The sequence below is a fragment of the Apostichopus japonicus genome, chromosome 9, assembly GCF_037975245.1.
Source record: "Apostichopus japonicus isolate 1M-3 chromosome 9, ASM3797524v1, whole genome shotgun sequence".
Lineage (NCBI taxonomy): Eukaryota > Metazoa > Echinodermata > Holothuroidea > Aspidochirotida > Stichopodidae > Apostichopus > Apostichopus japonicus.
The window spans coordinates 10,518,629-10,541,470 of NC_092569.1; the positions used below are offsets into that span (position 1 = coordinate 10,518,629).

General features: G+C 36.2%; 2 protein-coding genes across 14 annotated transcripts in view; one reads left to right on the forward strand and one right to left on the reverse strand.

Annotated features, from left to right (window-relative positions):
* LOC139973558 (uncharacterized) overlaps positions 1-22,842 on the reverse strand; it is a 103,355-nt gene that overhangs the window by 70,812 nt on the left and 9,701 nt on the right. For 5 of the 10 annotated variants that reach the window (XM_071980329.1, XM_071980327.1, XM_071980321.1 and 2 more), the window contains exon 2: positions 15,840-15,910. The exons of 3 other annotated variants lie outside the window; for them this stretch is intronic. The gene's annotated coding sequence lies outside the window, so the exon portion shown is untranslated. Of the gene's footprint in view, positions 1-696; positions 1,021-15,839; positions 15,911-22,842 lie in introns of those variants that run through there. 2 more of the 10 variants (XM_071980324.1, XM_071980330.1) reach the window with 2 other exon arrangements.
* The window catches only part of LOC139973560 (microtubule-associated protein RP/EB family member 1-like), a 46,984-nt gene continuing 41,634 nt past the window's right edge, over positions 17,493-22,842 (forward strand). For 2 of the 4 annotated variants that reach the window (XM_071980335.1, XM_071980339.1), the window contains exon 1: positions 17,496-17,712. In XM_071980335.1, coding sequence (XP_071836436.1) covers positions 17,612-17,712 — 101 coding nt within the window. In that variant the 5' untranslated portion in view covers positions 17,496-17,611. Of the gene's footprint in view, positions 17,713-22,842 lie in introns of all 4 variants that reach the window. The other 2 variants (XM_071980336.1, XM_071980337.1) reach the window with 2 other exon arrangements.

A 22,842-nucleotide genomic window follows, 5' to 3' on the forward strand; every position in this document is an offset into this window, starting at 1 on the left:
GGAATGAGTAATTCACAGTACTTATTCTGTTGCCATGAACCCTTCATTTCATACCATGCACAGTAATAAATGGGTTAGAATTTACCTGAATGTACTGCATTATATATGGGCATAGATAACCTTGGATCTTCAAACAGTGGGCAACTGTTTATAGGGTATGTTTGTTTAAATCTTTTAATTGCAACATTGTACTTGGGATGTAATGTTAGACACTGGCTGTACACATCTATAGTACAGTATGTCTGGCTTCTGCATGATACAGTAAGTCTATGCTGAGTATGTTTATCATTAAAGTTTCCACTGGTTAACATTATCTCACAGAGATTTCTAACTGGAAAGTAGTTCTAACTGGAAACATACAGTTAGTAGTTCTAACTGGAAACATACATATTCATTAAAATACAAACATTCAGCTGTAAAGGTAATTGAGTGACATAGTATATATAGCCTAGTTATTAATGACACCATAGGATTTCAATTACAATCCTTTTGAATACTCTTGCATACCTGATGTGTGATTGAGTTACTGTATCTGCTTCGTAGTTATGAAACTGATCTCATGATACATATCTTAGTACAGTAACATGCCAAGTACAGTAGTTGAAATACACACTGTACTGTATATACGATGTATGTACGATGAGCACATTCAAAATAGAATATACATACAGTACATATATATACATACATACTTACCATGAAATATTGAATCAATCCGAAACAGAGCAGGTAAGAGTGAATAATACAACTGACATCATGATCCGTTCTATTAGATTCTGATTAAAACACTAACGAATAGTGGATCTACTGCAACGACCAAGGAATCATCCTTAATAACTCCTCAAGTTGGAATGCAACACCTCACTGTAACCAGAAATAACAGCTGATTACTACCGTGTTCCCTTCAGCAGTACTAACACTGTGTGTCTGCTGCGAGAGAGACTGTACGCAGCAAGCCTCAATTAGAATCAGAATGGTACTCAGAAACACAACTGTACCGTAAAAGAGTGTGTGTGTGTATTGCTGTATGGTTAAATGCACACTGCTGCCAAAGTGTAAAATTTGACCCGATGAGCTCACCGGAGAGATCAAGTATGGCAATGTACAGTCAGTCAGTGTGAGGTAGCTCATGCACAGCTTTACTGTATTATCATCTTATATCTAGCTAGCTACCCTGTGTATTGTATTTGACTAAAACCCAACCCTATTGAGCTACAGTATACAGGTACAGTACTACAGAGATAATGTGTATTTTGATTATAACCTATTGCTAACCAGGGGGGAAAAAAAGAAGAAATAAGTGGAATGAATGCTTGACTACAACACAATGGGAATTAACACAGTGGTTCCTTGTGCAATCAACCAAAACTGCCATTTTACCAGTTCATGGCAACAGTATGAATCCATGGAAAAATTACAATTTTGTCAAACTACTTTAGGCTGCATACCAGTTTACACAATGGTATTTTAAGTGCTCAAATCACGATCAGAACAATGGATTAATAACTTTTGGAAAGGCTGACTGTCAAAAAAAATATTAAAAAACTTGACAATCTGAAGGTAAATTCCTGAAAGGTAAACCAGAGTGTAGAATAAATTTGATTGGGGAATCCAATGTTTGAGACTGTCATTGCTAAGTGACTTTTTTTGTGGCGGTGGGGGGGGGGGGGGAAGGGGGAGGGTCCTCATGTTTTTTGGTGGTATTTTGAAGGACATATAATGCTCAGTTTTGACTGGGAATTTTTTATCCAGCGTCGCAGCGTGACATGCTATGCAAACTTTGCAAATTGTTATACATAAACTGCAGATATAAAGCAGTAATCTTTTACATGGTATTTTATAAGAGAAAGTCTACAGCCTTCAAAACGGCTACACAAAATCATGAACACTAAATTATTGCCTGACTGCATAATGTAGTTTCCAAAAGCTCTGATCAGGAGCAGTCCAACAGTTGTAATAGGTATTTGGAGAATCTGTATCGGTTCAATGTTTGATGGAGTACCAATGATCCCGATTGTCCAGGATAGAAGAGATTGTGGAGAAAGGCTTTTAAATGTGCTTAATTTGTTACGCCATCTTTTTGTTTTCACGTGTGCCAACACCATCCAGCCAGTTGGGACAATTTCCTAATGCTAATATCTCTCTAAACTGTCCTCCAATATCATGCTTCAAAGCACTGGTATTGACTTACAAACAGTTCCTAACCTTGATCTGATAGAAACATGATATTCATATTGCTCGTAACTGACAATATGAATGCTCTGAAGCGGGACATGACACTAAAGTATAGAAAAAATTGTCCCAACTGGGTGGCACCATCATACGTACAGTATATATCTGAATGCATTACACATCACTTGGACCATTACATTGTAGGTAATACTGTAGTTATGTATATTAAGGTTTTATAACAGCGTCAACTTGATTTATGTGAAATTATTAGATGGGTGGGTGAGAATACTCTATGAGATCGAGTCATTTCTGCAGTATTAGTAGTTGGGATATTTTACTTTAAAAGACATCATCAGTGTTGGCTTCAAACTTAAGCAATATACTATGAAAAATGTTTGCAAAAGTTTACAATTTTAAGTTACTTCTGTGAGGATCTGATCCTTTGAGGTTGAGGAATGTTCAGTTATAGAGGATTACATCTCTTATTGACGATGAATGTTCAGAGGATGGCAGTTAATAATACAAAATTGATCAATTGTTTGAGCATGAGCGTTAATTGACTATTCTAGCATATTTGGGGACAATACTTATGACCATAAAGTGTATGTACTCTATATCCAACCTAACCCAACAGGCACCTTTTCCGTTACTTATTATTAATAAATGGAAACTGCTTAGAACTGCTATCTCGGGTGTGTACGATTGTGTCTGAGACTAGTGCTTATTCTCATTTAACAGCCATCATAAATTTTTTCCCATACTGTGTTCTCTTTGAGAGCTATCTGAACAAATTAAAAGTAGCAACATCATCAATCATTTTAGACAAATCTCATTAAACGATCAGATGCAAACTCTTTTTGTTTTCCTTCCCCCATCCCCCCCCCTCACTTCCTCACCTGAAGGGATTGGCTGGAAAGCAACTCATTTGTCCCATTGCAATGAATGTAGTAGATATATATACTCTCTCTTCAATCCACAAACTTGTAGGTTCATATAATTCCCATCATGGAGAAAAAAAACATATATACCTGGCTCCATCACTTGGGCCTCTTGGAATTATCCATCAGAAAATTCCAGATATTTGACCACAGTGCATTTATATAGTGAATGAGATACTGTATATGAGGGAGTCTGAAGCAACAAAGAAGTTATGATTGGGATCAAATTTATTTCTCTTTAGATCGTTAAATAGATAATTGCGCTGGGAGGAACAGTAAAGCACGTCTTAACTAAATATCCCCAAAAGACTATATATATACTGCTGCAATGATTCTAGACATCAGGATTCCTCCCCATTCATCTAAGTACTGCATACAACAGAAGGGAAGCAATGTAGCGAAAACACACAGAGATTTAAATGAAGAAGGGGGGAGGGGGAAGGGGAATTGAGGGGGACTGAGGAAAGGGCTGGGAGAGAAGGTTGTGGGAAAGGGACAAGGAAGAATGTGAAGTGAGTGAAAATAGTCATTCTGTTCTATTTCAAGCATGGAAGAGTGGACGATAAAATTAGCATTAATTAGCCAAATTACAAAATACAAATATTTACTTTTGTTACTAGAAGACCATGGAGATCAAAACTTACTGGTCAGTTACAAACATTTTTAACAATAGTTAAAAAGAAATCTTAGACAATTTTTCCTTGAAGGCATACTGTACTTCAAACACCTTTTTCAAGTTATGAAATCCCTAGATAAGTCTCTAACATTTACAACTTCATGCAAGCAATACAAACTTAGTTACGTTCCTGTACCTTTTACCTATAAAATTGAGAATTCATTGTTGGGAGAAACTTTAAAAATCTTTACAAAACAACACTTCCCATCATAAAGAATAATAATTCAGAGATCAATACCATATCCAAACAATGCTGAATAAAACTAATCACATAGTCTATTAGCTAACTCCAGTTTGAAGTTATATAATAAGATCCTTGAAAATTAAAATCATAATGATACCTCCATCAACATCCATCTGAATAGATGGACATCTTATAGATTTTCCAACAGCAATCAATTAAGCATTGGTAGTTCACAGACGGGTATGTGTACTGCGGGTTAGATCAGATTGGGTCATGAGCAGTGTTGTAATGGGAGATAACAAACTCTTGAGCCATCACCCCCCCCCCACCCCCTTTGGTCTATATCTGAGGGATGAAGAACCTACTAAGCACAGCTAAAACAAAAAGATCGTACTCCAGGTGGGAGGAGATATTACAAGTTCAATGTTCTTTCACACACAGGGCTAAGATGTTCTATGAAACTGCAATGTTAATACTCTGTAATGGGTTCTACTGCAAACAGAACTTTGAATCTAATATATAATGAGTCTTTCAGCATGATCTTAATTATGGCAGCATGTTATAGTTTAATTGTCAATAGGGTCATCAACATTCTACCTTGCAAACTGTTTGAACAGAAAAAGACTGAAGAGAGAGAAAGTGAAAGGGTGTCACATCCTAAGTGGCAGAGTGACATCACAATGAAAGGGTGTCACATGATCCGAGGTGGCAGAGTGACGTCACAATGAAAGGGTGTCACATCCTAGGTGGCAGAGTGACATCACAATGAAAGGGTGTAACATGATCCGAGGTGGCAGAGTGACATCACAATGAAAGGGTGTCACATCCTAGGTGGCAGAGTGACATCACAATGAAAGGGTGTAACATGATCCGAGGTGGCAGAGTGACATCACAATGAAAGGGTGTCACATCCTAGGTGGCAGAGTGACATCACAATGAAAGGGTGTCACATCCTAGGTGGCAGAGTGACATCACAATGAAAGGGTGTCACATCCTAGGTGACATCACACATATTTAAACAAACTGACATCCGACAGATATGACTGTTGGAACCAGGATATCTCCCAAACTTGGGCAAGATTTGGATTGAAGTATTTGTGGGAGTTGTTTATTATTATTATTACAAATTTTGCCTATAATTAGATCATATAATAATAGTTGGGCTTGTAGATTATCTCCTTTAAAGATGGTGAATTAGCCTTTGGCACAGGGAGGTGGAAGTTCAATGACTGTACAGGTGTTGACAGTGAATTGTAAAGTATTTATGAATGTTCCCAGTAACTGTCCCGGCTACCCCCTAAACTATTTCTTTGTGTTAATAAAGAGATTACAAAAACTCTTCAGACTGAGTTCACAACTATTATCAGCCAGATACCAGATAGTATGAGATTAATTCCATGGATTCTGCTGTCATTTGTACCGATATGTAGTTAGTACATTAATGTTTCAGGAAATCAGGGCAGTATGTTGATATTTGTATCAGATATGTTTGTAAGACACACCCATGTTCACAACATCCTCCTATTTTTTCTCTCTCTCTCGTTCTCTCGTCTTCTTCCTTATTGTTCTTCTTATTGTTCATTTGTTCTTCTTCCTTTTGTTTTCTTTGATCATAAGAAGGGTGTGGGGGAGTTAGAGTACAGATACAACTAGTGTTGCAAATTAAATCAGAAAGCTTATCAAATTGTATTATGCAAGTTTTGCCATGCAACCATTTCAAATAGGCCTATATGATAATAATAACTAGTCTTATATAGCACAGACTCTGACAAATGTTGTTCAATTGCTTTACGGGTGCTGAATGCGCAAAAACTAATAGAGTTGAGAGAAAAAAACAGTTTTTATGACAGTGCTTCAATTGAATAATAGAATCCAAAGACCTAATTTCAACCGAGAGGGAGTTTCATAAACATGGTGCAGCATTCAGAAAGCTACGTTCACCGAAAGATGTGTTCAGAACTTACATACTTACTTACTTGCATGTTATTGAATTATTTTTTGAGAAATAGATCACTCAGTTACAATTATCGTCTGTAAGATTAAGCTTTCATCAATTAGATGGGATAAACTGTGGCTAATACAGATGATAAGCAGCCATTAATAAACTGATTACTGTCATGAACTGATCAATGAGATTATTCACCAGTGTAACATGCACAATATGGATAGTGTTTTATAAGGGGGCAGTATTCCAGATTGATTCATACAAGAACTGGGGGCAGTATTTCAGATTGGATTCATAAGTCAAAATAAAATAAAACTGTTAGCAAACTGCTTATCCACTAGAGAGCCTGTGTAATAGAATGTGTAAAAGTAAGTTGGCCTGACGTTTCGATCCTAGCAGGATCTTCTTCAGAGGCTAAATGACAAGTTACAGTAACAGAGGGGACAAAAACACGCACAGAATACAGACAGGTTAATGAGCACGGTGAACACAATGAGATGGATGAAAGGGGATTATAAGTAGAAAGCAACAGGAGAAGAGGAGAGGAAGGAGATAAACTGTGGAGGGACAAAGAGAGGATTAAAGGCACAGGGTAAGGAATAAACTAGAGAGGGACAAAGACAGAAAGGTGTGAAGAAAAATGGAGGGGAAGAGAGCTGTGAGAAGAAGAGTGAAAGGGGGGGGGGGGGAGGGAGAAAGGGGAGAAGGAGTAGGGAACAGAGGAAAGTTAGTCATGTCCTTCCTGAATGTTCAGCCCATGAGGTTGAATGGTACGAAGGCATTGCATCCAGAGCCTCTCTCTGCTGATTCGTACTAGGTCAGGACGGCTACCTAAGGATTCAATCCCCTGTAGGGACATGTCGTAAATGGTATGGTTGGGAAGGTTAAAATGTTCTCCAACTGGGGTCTCAGTCTTCATGGTGTTGACTGTGGATCTGTGACCATAGAATCGCTTCTTGAGGGTGGTTTTGGTTTCGCCAACATACTGGATGCCGCAAACTCTACAAGAGATCAGATAGATGACATTGGTGGTAGTGCAAGTGATGTGACCCTTAGTCTTGTGTGTGAGTTGCATGCTGTGGCTGGTGATGGAATTGGATTCAACAATGTGGTGGCTGCAGACGATGCATCTCGAAGTACGATCACATTTGAAGGTACCATGCTGAATGGGTGTGGGGTTAGAAGTTAGAGGGGGAACAGCAGCACGTACAAGAAGGTCTCGTAGGTTGCGTGGTCGTCTGTAGGCGATGATGGGTATTTCAGGGACGGCTCGTTGGAGTCTATCTGAAGTGAGGAGAATGTTGTGGTTGTTAGAGGTGATTTTCTGAAGGGGAGGAAGATTTGGGTGGAAAGTAACAACCAGGGGCAGCTTGTTGTCGCAATCTCGTCCCTTTTTGTCCTTCACTGCCAAAGTAGATGATCTGGAAAGGGAGCGGACTCTCTGGATTCATAAGTGACAGAAAGTTGAAATGTTTTGACCACTGAAGTGGTATTTGCAACTAAGGCTAGCAGCTCACTTTATCTGTGAATGCTAGAGCAGTTACCATCATGTTGGCATACTCCAAGTGTACCTTTTAATCTGAGTACCTATTACTCTGAGAACCTATTACTCTGAGTACCTATTAATCTGAGTACCCAATAATCTGAGTATCCATTAATCTGAGTACTAATCAATCTGAGTACCTACTAATCTGTGTACCTATTAATCTGAGTAGCTATTAATCTGAGTACCTATTAATCTGAGAACCTATTAATCTGAGTACCTATTAATCTGAGCACCTATAATCTGAGTACCCATTACTCTGAGTACCTATTAATCTGAGTACCTATTACTCTGAGAACCTATTACTCTGAGAACCTATTAATCTGAGTACCTATTAATCTGAGTACCTATTAATCTGAGTACCTATTACTCTGAGAACCTATTACTCTGAGTTCCTATTAATCTGAGTACCTATTAATCTGAGTACCTATTAATCTGAGTACCTTTGAATCTGAGTACCTATTAATCTGAGTACCTATTACTCTGAGTTCCTTTTAATCTGAGTACCTATTCATCTGAGTACCTTTGAATCTGAGTACCTTTTAATATGAGTACCTATTAATCTGAGTTCCTTTTAATCTGAGTACCCATTAATCTGAGTACCTTTTAATTTGAGTACCTATTAATATGAGTACCTATTAATCTGAGTACCTTTTAATCTGAGTACCTATTAATCTGAGTTCCTATTAATCTGAGTACCTATTAATCTGAGTACCTATTAATCTGAGTACCTATTAATCTGAGTACCTATTAACCTGTTTGATGGCTCTTTTGCAGGAAATATTGCCAAAAAGAATCAAAGCCTATGAGTCTTTCAAACATCATTCTACATAATGGGATTTGGTTTGGATGTTAAAGCAAAAAATAATTTCATGATTCATGATTTTGTTTGCTCAACAAGTTTGTGATCACTGTAAAGATGTCCCTGTCTTTCCAATTCTCTGAATACTAAACCTAATACATATATTTTCAAATGTCCAATTCACTAAATATTGAAAAGAAGCAAAGAAGCAACTATATAGAAACATCACCAATGGACAGACAGAATGACAAAGGTATGGGGGAGGGGAAGAGGGGGAGGGAGAGGGGCCTAGGGGAAATGGTAAAGCTAGGTGCAACATCCAGAGGCTCCTGCGAGGTACTGTCAGTTAAGGAAATTTGCCCTGTTGTTAAGCAGATGGTTGAAAAGTCGAAACTTTTTCACAACGAAGAGGAACAAACAGCATCAAATGAAAGAGAAATAAACTAGAAAAAAACCTACAACTTAAGGTAACTCTAGATGCAGAAGGTCAAGTGACATAGCGAGATGGTCATCGATGAAAAGTGAAGCATTCAGGCAACAGACAAATTTCATAGATTAGGAAGACAGGAAAGTGCTTATTGCTGATTTAAGACGGTTATTAACGAAGGAGCAATGTATTAAACATATATACTGTGGTGATTAGATATACAGTATGTTTAGACTACACAATCGCCCAAACTATATGACATTGTACATTGTCATTGAACTTAAAAGGCATCAATGCTACAACGCATGAAAAGGGAAATTTAATATCCTACTAAGGAGAGGTGCACTTAACGGTCGGGTACAATTACTGTATGTTTAACCCTAAAAATAATTCTGAAAAATTTACTGAAAATATGATCAAACATTTCCCTGCTTCATCAAAGTTGTTTTAAATGATTCCAAAAATGTATTTCATAATTCCTTATACTGCTGTCCTCCCTATTGTCATTTTTTCATTCTTTTTGTTTAATTTTGTTTAATTCTGGGTTAATTGTAAGAACGACATTTAGATTTCCATCCCATCACAAATATATATATAAAGCAAAAATCTACAATGAAAGTTGAAACAAATTTAATAAATTAGTTTCATGGTAGAGCAGACACTCATGACATATGCATGACTTAGGGACTGAGTCATGCACACACTATCTGATTGAAATAAGGCATATACATACTGCATACTGTGGGCATGCTGCACGGTCTACTGATAGACCATCAAGTTGGCTGAGAAAACTCTAGAAGTTGAGGCAGACTAGAACCTCAACCTATCAAATACAAGAGGGAGAGATGAGAAGCCAGATAATCTGCTGGATATCATAATTTATAGCAGTATTTAACTGCACAACAATCCTTCATTGCTCTAATGGTGAACTAGGAGCTGCTGCAGACTATGATAAAATACCCTTCATAAGTACATAAAAAGCAAGTATTATCCCTAGAACGCAAATTTATGACCTATTAAAGTACAATAAATGGGATGAATATCATATATAATTTATAACTTTTTCATTTTATTAAGACACAGGATAGATTTAATTGCAATATTCTGGCAATTTGCATTTGCCGGTTCGCAATTAAATTCGGAGAAGGTGGGGGCGGATACGATTATTAATGTCAAACAGCCAAACTAGACACTGCCTGTAACTAGTCTAGCCTAGTTAGATAGGCCACCGAAATTTGCATACTGTAGCACTAGGAAGGTCATTTATGCTTCAACATAGTATATACTAGTTTTAATTGTCTCGGACAGCGAGAAATCGAGAAGAAAGAATATCATCATTTTTAAACTCAAAAATAAATGCTAAAAGAAAATAATTCAATAAGAAATCAACAATAGCTTGATTCTGACACAACAATAGAAGCCCCCGGCAACTACTGTATTTACATGTATACCATCAGTGAACAGTTTGCACTTATAGAGTGCCATCAACTATACAAATATATGCAGTAGGAAGATTTAAATAACAAAACGTACATGAACAAAAAATCAAGACGAGTACAATGTAAAATGAGGTTGTATCACTCATAATCCATCGTTAAAATCTACTGCAACTGTACACTGATGTCTAAATCATATTTCTATTGTAGCATCAGTGGGACGAATCAGGAAATTCAGTTTAATGGAGTAGAATTCGTAGGAAGGATGACGTCTACAACGTGCCACCTGTATTTGCAGTATTACTATAATGGTTCATGTTCATTCCAAATTTCCAACACATAGGGGAGAGATCACCACACACTCCCTCACTCTCCCCTTCTCCGCCCCTCCCTACCCACGAATATATTTTAATGACAACTTGAAAAATTCTACACACCAGACAAGAGATTTCTTTCCCATGAATTCACAAGTGTCTCTTAATGGGGTGCTCCATTATTTCAACAACACCAGTGAGCTGTCACATATATCGGTCCTAGTGTACGTTATCTGTCCTGTTTATGGATTACCAGTAATGAATGTAAAACGATCAGGAGAAAGCACTGACAAGCACGCATGCACGCCGAATGAACTTGTAAACAGACAAGCTGGGTGACTGTCTAGATCAGAGGTGGGCAAACTTTTTGAGTGCATGGGCCAGATATAAGGAGTGAAAAATTGACTGGGCCACACCTAACCAACGACCTGCTGTTGATTTCAAACCTTTGATTCCGAGGACTTTTAAGCAATAGGTGTGTGTACTTAATCTGTATTCACAAAAACATATTGTCAATACAGTACAGTTGATAATTAATGGGGATAATAGGCCTACCTGACAGCATCATTAGTGCCGATAAATTCTAAGCAGCTAGCTCGTTTTTTGTGGATGATGTAAATAGATTGATTTTTATTCTTTTTCTTGAGACATCTCACAGGCCGAAAAAAAACACTGGCGGGCACCATGTGGCCCGCGGGCCATAGGTTGCCCACCCCTGGTCTAGATCATCATCAAGGTACCACTCTGTACAGCTTGCTCGAACAAAAACAAATTATGATTTAGCAAAACATACAGTACTTTACAGTGTCTTTAGTTATTGAAACTTCAACGTGTTTCAAAAAATCTCTTCTTCAAAAAATTACAAAATGAAATCAACTCATGGTACCATTATGATCTGCAGTCAAAAAGTGCAGCTTGTCAAGTTCTTCGGAACTAGATAGGACCAATACGACAGTGTCCTCTGTTGATTTAGGACATGGCTGGACAACCCCAATTTCTCCCTTAGAATCCATATTGTATGGAACAAGGGACAAACGATTGAATTTCACCGAGTCTGAAACTGTAAACTTAATACAAAACATTTAAAAGTACATTCAGTAACCAGCATGTCATAACCTCATAAAAAGCAATTCCTCATTTTTCGTGTGCAATTCTCATTTTCCAAAATAACATCCACGCTGCTTTTACCTTAAGTAATGAAGAGTCGATTATTTTTTTAGGGTTTATTTGTTTAATCTATACCCAAGTCCATTAAATCACCTTTCTTGTTTGTGTTGTTTTTTCCTCTCCTCCCTCCTGAGGGTAAATTAACATGAAAGCTTGATTTGTCAAATTAACAGCACCCGTTCATAGATATGACTCTTCCAGAATTTGCTGAGGGGCAGTTTCTCAATTCCAGGCAGACAAATTTTTCTTTGATAGCTAGAGAGAGAGAGAGAGAGTCTAGCGCCGTATGAGATGTCAAGCACCGGTGCTGTCGTACATGCATGGAAATTGAAGAAGAGAGCGATTGATTTAAACAGTAATACCCGGGCAAGCATTCTGTCTTACGGAGGATTACGAAGAATTCATCGAAGACAGTGATATCATGTTACCACGTACTGTACCTATAATTATGGTGGTAATATTATACAGAACATGAACTGAGCAAATATCACAAGTTGGTCAAATTTGCCATCTGGATTTTGTAAGCATCTGTCCAAGCAATTATTTTGGAACTGTTCACAAGAGAGAGAGGTGGTGAGAATTTCAGTGGGCAAAACCATTCTGTTTAAACTAGTTCATCCAAGATCTTATTTCCATAAAGGATTATTTTCAGAAGACCTTAAGTAACAAATGTTGAGGAGAATTTTTTTTTGGACAGACAGGGGGTGCATCTTGGAGGTAAGATTTGTAAATAATGTAAAAAATTCATCCAAGATCTTATTTCCATAAAAAGGATTATTTTCAGAAGTTCTTTAAGTAACAAATGTTAAGGAGAACATTGTAAAATATGAACTTCATACATTTTGAAAGTAAAGGCGAGGAATCTTGTAATATCAGAAATACACGCGCACATGTAATGATTTGGTAAAAGTCAAAAGAATTTTAAGTTTAATGTACTGTAGAAATATATTTGGTATACAGTACAAAGCTCAGATACAAATTAACAATTGTCAAGCAAGAGTGTGTTGTGTGAAAAGCCAGTGCATGTTTCAAATTTCATATTTCTGCCACTTTCTGGGGTACATTTTTGCGCCCATTTTAGCTTGACGGTAAAAATCTTGATTCGATATTTACGGTGTGCAAACAGTATGGTGGTGTGGTGGTCAGGAGACAGTATAAACTGGGGACTGATGAATTAAAATTATAATGAGTTGTGGTAAATTATAATTCACCAAGAATAGGTAACAAGAAGAGATGGTATGAAAGGGAAATTCAAAGTCTACTGTAGGTACAGCACATGTGTGGATATGTGACAATTCACTCAAATGTGTGGCATGATGTAGCAGTTTCCACGTCTACTGTAGGTACAGCACATGTGTGGATATGTGACAATTCATTCAAATGTGTGGCATGATGTAGCAGTTTCCATATCTACTGTAGGTACAGCACATGTGTGGATATGTGACAATTCATTCAAATGTGTGGCATGATGTAGCAGTTTCCATATCTACTGTAGGACACAGCACATGTATGGATATATGCTGGTACAGTAGCACGATGCTGTACAAACATGCAGTTACTGTATCAACAGATATGTACCTGAAAAGTAGGCATTTAGAACATACGATACCTGTATGTAACACGGCTCATTGAAAGATATTAATAGGAACCGAGAGAGTACTTCACACAGGAAACAAAAACCCTGTTTTTCTCACGTGATACAACACACTTAAAAGGAGTGTCAAGAGAAAACTGTAGCTTTAAAACGAAGCTACAGACTTATGAAAGAGAAACATATTATTCTATGCATAATTTGCATTCAAGTCCCATGTACCATTTTCAAGGTAACAAGTTCATTTGAGGTCAATACTTTTTCCAGAAGATGTGAACTTGAAGCAAAGCAGATGTTTTGTCCTCATAGGTCATAGATGCAATTTCTTTTTCCTTTTTTCTTTTTTCGAACTTGGATCACAATTTTGTACAGAACAGTACTTCAAAATTGGGATGCCTATCTCAGTGTGAATTTACACTAACATGATTGGTATATATAGTTAACTTCACATCCTGTTAGGTGTCATTGGAACCCTATCCAATACAAGTTCGAAACGATAAGGTGAAAAATAAAATAATACATAAAATTTTGCTGGAAGGTCAATGGCTAAGTACAGTATGACATCACACCTGTTTGTTTCAAGTTCACTTTTTTAATGTGGTACAAAACTGTGACAACTTTAATCCTCAAATATCTTGAGGACGACATGTAGGAATTGGATGCAAATTTCTCCAGGATGCTTGGAATCTGTTCAGGACTGTTTCATCAGTTAAAAATCAATTTCTTTTTGGACTAGGCTTTTAAATAACAGGGTACAATGCCACTTACGATAATAGACAAGTTATTGTTTAACAATACACACAATAGATTACTATAGAGAGAGAGCACTTTGAAAGCTTGCAAATAAGCAAACCAAAGAAGTAAATTGCACATAATTAACCAGAGCACAGTACTGACAAATCCTTACAAAATTTACATTCAACATCCATATTCAGTTGGATTTTAAGATGCTATGGTACCAGAAACAATGCAACAAGTCATATAACCATATATGTATTTATGTATTGTTCGATACAGGTGTCAAACCCCTACAGTGAAATTACGACCTTCCTTACCGGTTTCGAACCTCTGGACATACAATCAGCGTCCATATAGCCTAGTTGGTCAGGGTGTCCGCGTACAAAGCGGGAGGCCCGGGTTCGAATCCTGGTGGAGGCTGGAAGTTTTTTCACTGTTCTGGATTTTCCTTCTCATTACGTTTTCATTTATATATATATTTATAAATATATATATATATATAAATATATATGTAAATAATTTTTTTTTTTTTTTTTTTTAATTCATTCAGCAGAGATCCAGCTTTTGCACCCAGTACGGTAATATTCCAAATTGATAATTAAAGAATGACTTTAGACACACACATACAGTAATTTGGATATTTTGTAAACCTTTATGACACAGCTAGTACAGTCCAGGTCATACAATTTCTGTAAAACCTTTCACTTTTGAGAAATAACCCCCTAGACAATTGACATCATAAATTTAAATTTGACTTGACCATTAGGCTAGTTTCTCAACTGCATAACAAAAGTCAATGTGAAAACATAACATTTTAACGCCTCAAATGACATGTTTTTAAAAATGCATCACTAGTAGCACTCAAATATATTTCTTTTCTTCTTGGAACTATTGACATATACAAAATCCACATTTGGAATTCTGCCTTAAGTCAACCTTTTAAAAGCAAAAATGCCACCTGCATGCAACTGAAGAAATTTGTCATTTTAACAGGAGAATTCATACGGATAAAATTTCAAGGTTTAAAACACACCGAGTTGTAGAGTTCTGAAAAGTAAATTCAAAAGGAAGGGGCTAATGACCCTAGAGAGGGTCACTGCAGAGGGAGTTTGATATAGTGTATGAAAGATCAAAACTTACCAATGATTGGTATGTGTGGCAACATAATCATGATTTGGAAAAGTCCTCACAATGTTGCTAAATGCTACTGAACATTTTGATATACAGTACTATGATGTTTCTTCTTCCTATTTTTTTTTTTTTTTTTATCATGTTATTAATTTCTTTCTTTATTGCAACATATCCTTCCATGTATCGTATATATCATTTAAGCAACTTTGAGGGATCGACCACATTTCAGTGGTAACCTTTATTGCGCACTGGTACATAATGCCATACCATGACAACATTATGAACACAAAGGGTGTTCCACACAAGTCAGACACTATAACACTGAACACTACTGAACACTGAACATTACAAAACATTTGAAAGTGTTTCAAGAAAATGATTAAAATGTGTCATGAGGCAATTTGTTCCATGAATATGTTGAACATTTAGGAATAACTTGAGGGATCGAGTGGTATAAAACCACTAGCTGGTCCAACGCAAAATTATGCCAATGACACACAATGCCAAATTTCTACAGTATATATATATATATATATAACATTACTAAGTATATATACTGTATGCACTGAGACATGCTTTGCATGACTGCTTGTAAAGATCTGTTTAAATAATATTGCAAACGAATTGAGCAATTATTCACTGTTCTATTTTAAATCATTGCCTAGATATCGTGTGATATTTAAGACCAGACAAACGTCTACCATTTTATCTCTTTACAGGTTTTAAGAGGGTACCTATTTATACTAGCTAACAACTGACAGCAACAATTGGATACCTTAATGTAGCCGGTGCCCAGATATCTGCATAACTTGTTGAAAGTTTCCAATCCAATACCAGCAAGGAGATCTGTGATAGAACAAAGATACAACTTCATTTTAGTGTGAAGACTCAGACAAAAGGGAGCTATGTACAGTATATACATATGTTTATCTATATTATATAAACATATGTATGTAAATTGTACTTCTACTTAATTTGTGCAAAGGTAACAATTTCCAAGCAATTGTGGATGGATTCTCTGTGTGAATTTCTGGATTTAAAATTTAAAAAAACATATGAAGCTGTTTTTCAGAATAACTGTGACAATTTTCATAATAACTGACATAATATTTTCCAAAGTAAAGAATAAAATCATATTAATAACATTGAACTCATCTACACCGAAATTGCATCTCTTTCCTTTCATTTCGCAATAAATGTCACGCTAATGTTAACGAGACTTCGTAATTAAAGCCTGTGCTGCTTGCCTGTGGACGACCTTTGTACAATATATATGTTGAAGCAATGATGCAACCTGGTATTAATAACAGTGAGTACTACATCATATTACAAGATTAATTTTCCTGATGGTTCACTTCAGCAGAGCAGACTTGTGATCAGAAGGACACTTCCAGACCGAGACTCAGAGGCCCTTCCATGAACACTTCTTCATCTTCTCCCTGGGAAGTTGTCGCCAGATATTACATTTTTACGACAAAAAAGTTGCCTCCCCTCTGGCTTCAAATTTTCTTGTTTTTTTTTAAAAGTTCGAGTGATAATTTCGTTCGGATGTATTATTGAGGAGCTCATCAGAGATCACAAATCGAGGAGAGAAAAAAAATACTTTGAATGGACGGATGTGTGTGACACAATGGGTATAAACTGCTGATGTCTGAGGAAATAGAGCGTCAACTATTTGACCAAGTCACGATTAAATATTCAAGTTCAAGCTGTTTGGAATGTTTCATTAATGAGAGGTTTTTTTTCAGAAATTGGAACGAATTCAAAACGTGTCCTTCAAACCTTATACCGTAACACATAACAGGTATCCCTGGGTCATTAAGAGTTACAAGTAGAGCAATCAGAGAGTTTGGACTTTAATAGTAGTGGCAAGGAAGCAGTTTGGACAATTGACTTGTCAACAAAGAAACATATATTAATTTGTTCCCAAGAGATGACATTAATATTAAGCTATTGTACATATAAACAGTTGTACAAGAGGAGAATTTTGGTGCAGCGATTATATCGATGCAGTGCAAAAACGTTTCGCAATATGTTTTGCGAAACCCAGATACAATCTTACTGTAACGCAGATACTGTAATGCAGATACAATCTCACTGTAATTGCAACAAACAGGCATACGTGTACTGTTCGCTGGATTAATAACAAATTGAATGTTCAGTTTCTAACAACGGTGGATTAATAACAAATCGAATGTTCAATTTCTTACAACGGTGGATTAATAACAAATCGAATGTTCTGTTCCTAACTACGCTGGATTAATATACAAATCGAATGTTCGGTTTCTAACATACGCTGGATTAAGAAACAAATCGAATGTTTGGTTTCTAACATATGTTGGATTGATAAACAAATCGAATCTTCAGTTTCTAACCACGCTTGATAAATAAATAAATTGAGTTTCAAGCTGTTTATTGGTCGTATGATTATACGTATATCTGCCTAAACTTGACAGCATATTTGATTGATTGCTGGAAAATATTAACAGATCTATATATACCATTTCCATATTTCATGAGGATTTGAAGATATAACATAAAGACAGCATGGAAAACCATACAGATTCAACATCTCATAACCGGTTGAAGAAGCCAAGCACGTACAAATTCCATTTGGAGACATGTAGCTGTTGTTCCAAGGAATTGGGGTAATGTATAACAGCTAATGTTTCTTCATCTTTGTCTTAATTATCTTTGTCTTAATTATTACTGTAATTGATGTTTATGTCATTCAGGGGAAGCGAGCTGCAATGTTCATATTAAAATCTGTAGATCTATCATGTTAAGCAAATTATTAATTGAGATGTTTAATATGAGTTGTTGATGAAAGTTTTAATGTCATCTAGATATATCTGAAAATCAGAAATCAAAAGCTCTAGTACTGTAGTACTATAGTGTACAGTATATATGTTAGATAAACAGGTAAAGGACAATATGTTTATGAAATTTTAAAAAACATTTGCAATTTGTTAAAATTCACAGGTCTTCTTTAATGATATTCATGCAGTAAACTAACTGGTTATGGCAATTTCAATTAGTGCACAATTTAGTTTACATGGATGTGTGTTCAAATTTACATATATAGCATTTTGAATATTCAGTTCCTCATGTATGCAAATTCCTGTGTGCAAACCTACAATACAGTATCATGTCTCATTTGCCTATTACAAAGTGATACTAAATATACAATATATATATACTAAATAAAATATTATACTACAGTACAAATGGAGTAACCAGCAAAATCAAATCATCTTATTAAATAAAATATTAATTATTATATATTAATTAAATTATTAAATTATCCATACTATTTGGAATACAACAGACAACTTGTCTCTCTAAGAGATAATGCTTAATGAGAGATATTGTTATGATGCTGGATTGCTGGGATGTTGTGTTTAATAAAAGAATCTATCCAACTTAGGCAAGATAATCGCAAAAATACTACACAATGTGCCAACGTTGTGACGTCAAAACATGTACAGTATTCATACTGTTGAACATTTTGGAGGCTTCTGGTTAGTTTCAAATGTCATTTTCCCTCAACCTGTAATTTGTTTTTTTTTCTAAGGGGGGGGGGGGGGGGAAAGGTGGTCTGAATATTCACAAAAATCCAAAGCACCAAAATATTAGTACTTACCACCCTACTCGCATATCTGGTACCTTGGCAACATAACATAACCAATGATAAAAAAAAACAAGGTGACGCCTAAGACAAGACACCATCATACAACAGATGGAATAGTCAAAGGATACTTAAATGCAGCACTCGAAAAGTGTGCTGTGAAACTTCTCTTTTAGATTATGACTCCCAAACACTCTCAGAAAACGTCTGAAAAATGTGATTTTACAATGAAACAAGACTTTCACCGGAAAAGGCGTCCATACTTTGTGAATGGTAGATTTGGAAAAGGGGGGAGAGGGGGATGATGGGCAAGTGCTAAAATATTACCAGTTACAGTAGTATGCTCGGTGTATGGGACTTGAGACAGGTAAAAGAGGAGTGCAGTCAATTTCTATATACACTGTAGACTTTCCTGTCTTATCCAGTGTACAGTAAAGTATTTCTTTCTTTTTGGGTCATTTTTTCTTCTTACTTTTCTAAAATTTGTATGTTTTTTTTTTTTTTATTACTTATTCTGTGAACAATTAATTAATATAAACCTTACTACTTAAAAAGCGGTAGTCCTTGATCTGTTGGAAGAAACCTACAAAGAGAAGTATCTGTGCCAGTAAAAGATAGTACTATGTTGCATAACATCAACCAACCCGTAATTCTAGGATTAGACAATGCAGCAATCCACTTTCATTTACTTGAGTATAAAGGACCTAGACATACTGTATAGACACTGGAAGAAGACTGTTATGGGTGACTGACTCTAAGATTGGTACAATAGCATCAAGTACTGTACCATACTGTATATAGCCTTGGAAGCGTGACAGGTACAGCTCTAGCTTCACATTAAACATCTATGGTAATATAACAAACCTGTATAAATAATTGAGACCTGAAATGATTTGAAACTCAAGTGGCCTACAAACTTGTAGACTACAGTATATTGTTCATTGTGTACAAAAAAAAACAGTACTTATCAATTTGTAAATAGGTCAAGATGCAACTTGTACGTATTGTACACATGTTACTGTAAGTATCAAACATGCCTGGTTTTACATCAATAACCTTAACCTTATATACTCCCACACCTCTCCTGCTTCCTAACTCCCCACCCCCCCCTCCCCCCTCCCACATGCTGTTTGCCTCCTTACTCTTTGAATTGATTTGCTATTTTAAACATGGCACTGTATTTATATGTTACATGTATAACCCACTGTACATGTCTAGATAGAGGCTATGTATGTTTTTAGCCTCTCCTGTAATTATAGCCCCTCCCCACCCCCCTTCCCCAACCCATCCCCCCTAAATAAACACAGCTTCTGCAAACAGCAAACAATTGTACTAATAAGAAAGGAAAAATTAATAAAAATCTAATTTAAAACAAATCTGTTTTGTACATCATAAGGCCCCGTAGTGCTGTCTTCGTCGATGATGTCATCCAGACATCACTTTCTCGAAGGAAATCGCCCGACACAAAACATGTACAGTACTGTACACATGTATCAACTTCACTATATTTTAGCCAAAATAAACGATTTGGTTTTGGTTGGATGAAAGGAATACAGTATTACCACAGAAAATAAGGTTTACAATTACAATCTATAATTAGTAGGCTAGTAGCACAAAAGCACTCATTTCATTTTTGGGGAAAAGAATTTTGCCAGCCAAATAATCCAATAAATTAGTCGTATTATCATTATTTTTAAAGCCATATCCCTGATCTAATCAATTCATCACCAACAGATTAGTGCCATCCAGGGTTCAGTACAATATCCATGTATAATTTACTGCAGCATCAGGGTTACGAGGCCAGCGCAGTACTTTTGTGTAATATTAAGAACGTCCTACTTTCAGTTTGACTGAAAACACGATCAGGGTTTTGTTATTCATCAAAACGCTATGCTTATTGGAAGCCGCCTACATATTACCGCTCGACTTTTCTTAAAAGCATTTACTCCCTTTGCTTACATATATACGATCACTAATAAATTCATCAAGGCCCTATCAATTTCTTCAGGGTAAATATTAACAGAACTTATGTAAAGGGGCACCTAACTTTAACTTCTCAATGCATTATTATATACAGTAAAGTCTTCTTCACTAGGGAAATCTTGATGAGATGGGAATTCAGACCGAATTCCATATGTATTTGTTGCTCTACCATTAGTGCACTGTACAAAGGGAGCCTTAATTTACTGCATCGAGTTGACCTGACAGCATGTCAGGTGCTTCCTTGTATAGGGGCCAATGAAAGATACAGTACTTTATATTCTGAAACAAAATCTGCTAGAAGCCCAAATATGGTCACATCACACATTACAGAATTATCAGCAGGACCTTTTTGCTCTTCCTTTGTTCCAATAACTAGAACAGAGAAATGTGTTTTTTTTTCCCCAAAGTTTTTCCTCCTTATCCTTATCCTCTTCCTCCTCCTCTTCCTCCTCCTCCTCAGCTTTTAAGAGCGAGTAGAACTTCATGCCAGATTGAGTAAGGGAAAAACATTACAGTACTTGTATATAGTAGTTGTTAAAAGACCTTTTAAATTGGGTTATTTATGACACAGTTTTGTTCATTGTGATATCACCTCATCATAGCCATTCAATGATGCTGTAAGACATGTATGGTAAACAGGTATACTGTACAGTACATCTGTACCAAGTACAGTACATCTGTACCATGTACAGTACATCTGTACCATGTACAGTACATCTGTATGGTGTACAGTACATCTGTACCATGTACAGTACATCTGTATGGTGTACAGTACATCTGTACCATGTACAGTACATCTGTATGGTGTACAGTACATCTGTACCATGTACAGTACATCTGTATGGTGTACAGTACATCTGTACCATGTACAGTACATCTGTACCAAGTACAATTCTTCCAATACAGCTACTGAACAGTACTGTAATTGTACCGTATACCCATTGAAAGTGTTATTACTGACGAATAGAAAGACGATGACATTAGGATTATGTAAGACAGAGCCAAGGGTACATTATGTAGGTACATTACTGGAGTGGATGAAAGGGCAATATTCATCCCTTTATCCCTTATTGCCATTGAAGTTAGATTTTTCCTTACAAGAGCTACTGTATCCATACTTGTACTGTAGGTTTGCCTTTTAAAATGCTCTTCAAAATTAGTAATTTACACACCAATTCATACATGAGCTACAATTTTTGGATGACCACCTACAATCAAGTTTTAAAAAAAACGTGCATGTGACTTTATTGCACATGTCTGCCCTTAAAATTCCATTAGATCAGGTCACCTTAATATGCAAATGAGCACCCCCCCTAACCCCCCCTTCCCACACACACACACACTCACAGAAAAACACTGGTAAGTGATTGTTATCACAGGGAAACAGTGCAGAAACACACACATAGATCTACAAAACAGATATATCTATATCCATGGGATTAAGCCAACCATCAATTTGTAAATTGTAATGACTTTAATAACAACTTGGTACTGTACAAAGGCTGCACTGTATATAGCTAGCATAAACATGTGACTGCAATTATATTGTTAATGTGTACAGTTTTGAAACTAAAGAGCAGCTACTGTATTTGCTTTCATTCTTTATAACATTCCATTACAATATTGATATCAATGTAATCCATAGTGCACTACAGGTGCAAAACTTTTTGTACGTACCACACAAGAAAGAAAATGCCAAATTTTTGTTGACATTTGCAGTAGACCTGCTTTCTGCATACAGGTAGATGTTCTGGGACAACAAACATGTTTAGAATTCAGGATACAATATGTACATTTTTGTAGTCTAAGCAAAAAAAAAGCTTAGTAAGCAGTCGTATTGTTTATCAAAATTCTTGTGCAGTGGATTTGGTATAAAACTTGGCTGCCAACAAATAAACAGGCTTTTTAAAAAAGGAAAATGCCACAGAGAATTAGCAAACAGAGCATCCCATGGTGGCATAAAAATTCAGTACCCTCTGTACAAAAGTGCGCATCACACTGGATGCATGTTGTACCATTAAAACTTGCAAAGACAAAAAAATATGATAAATTTACATGAATGAAACGGAAGATAATTCACAACTAAGGGTGTTGAACAGTGTTTTTGATAAATTCTAGTACATTTCGTATTAGAGTAGACCCTTTAAAGCTGAAGTTTTAGTGCCTT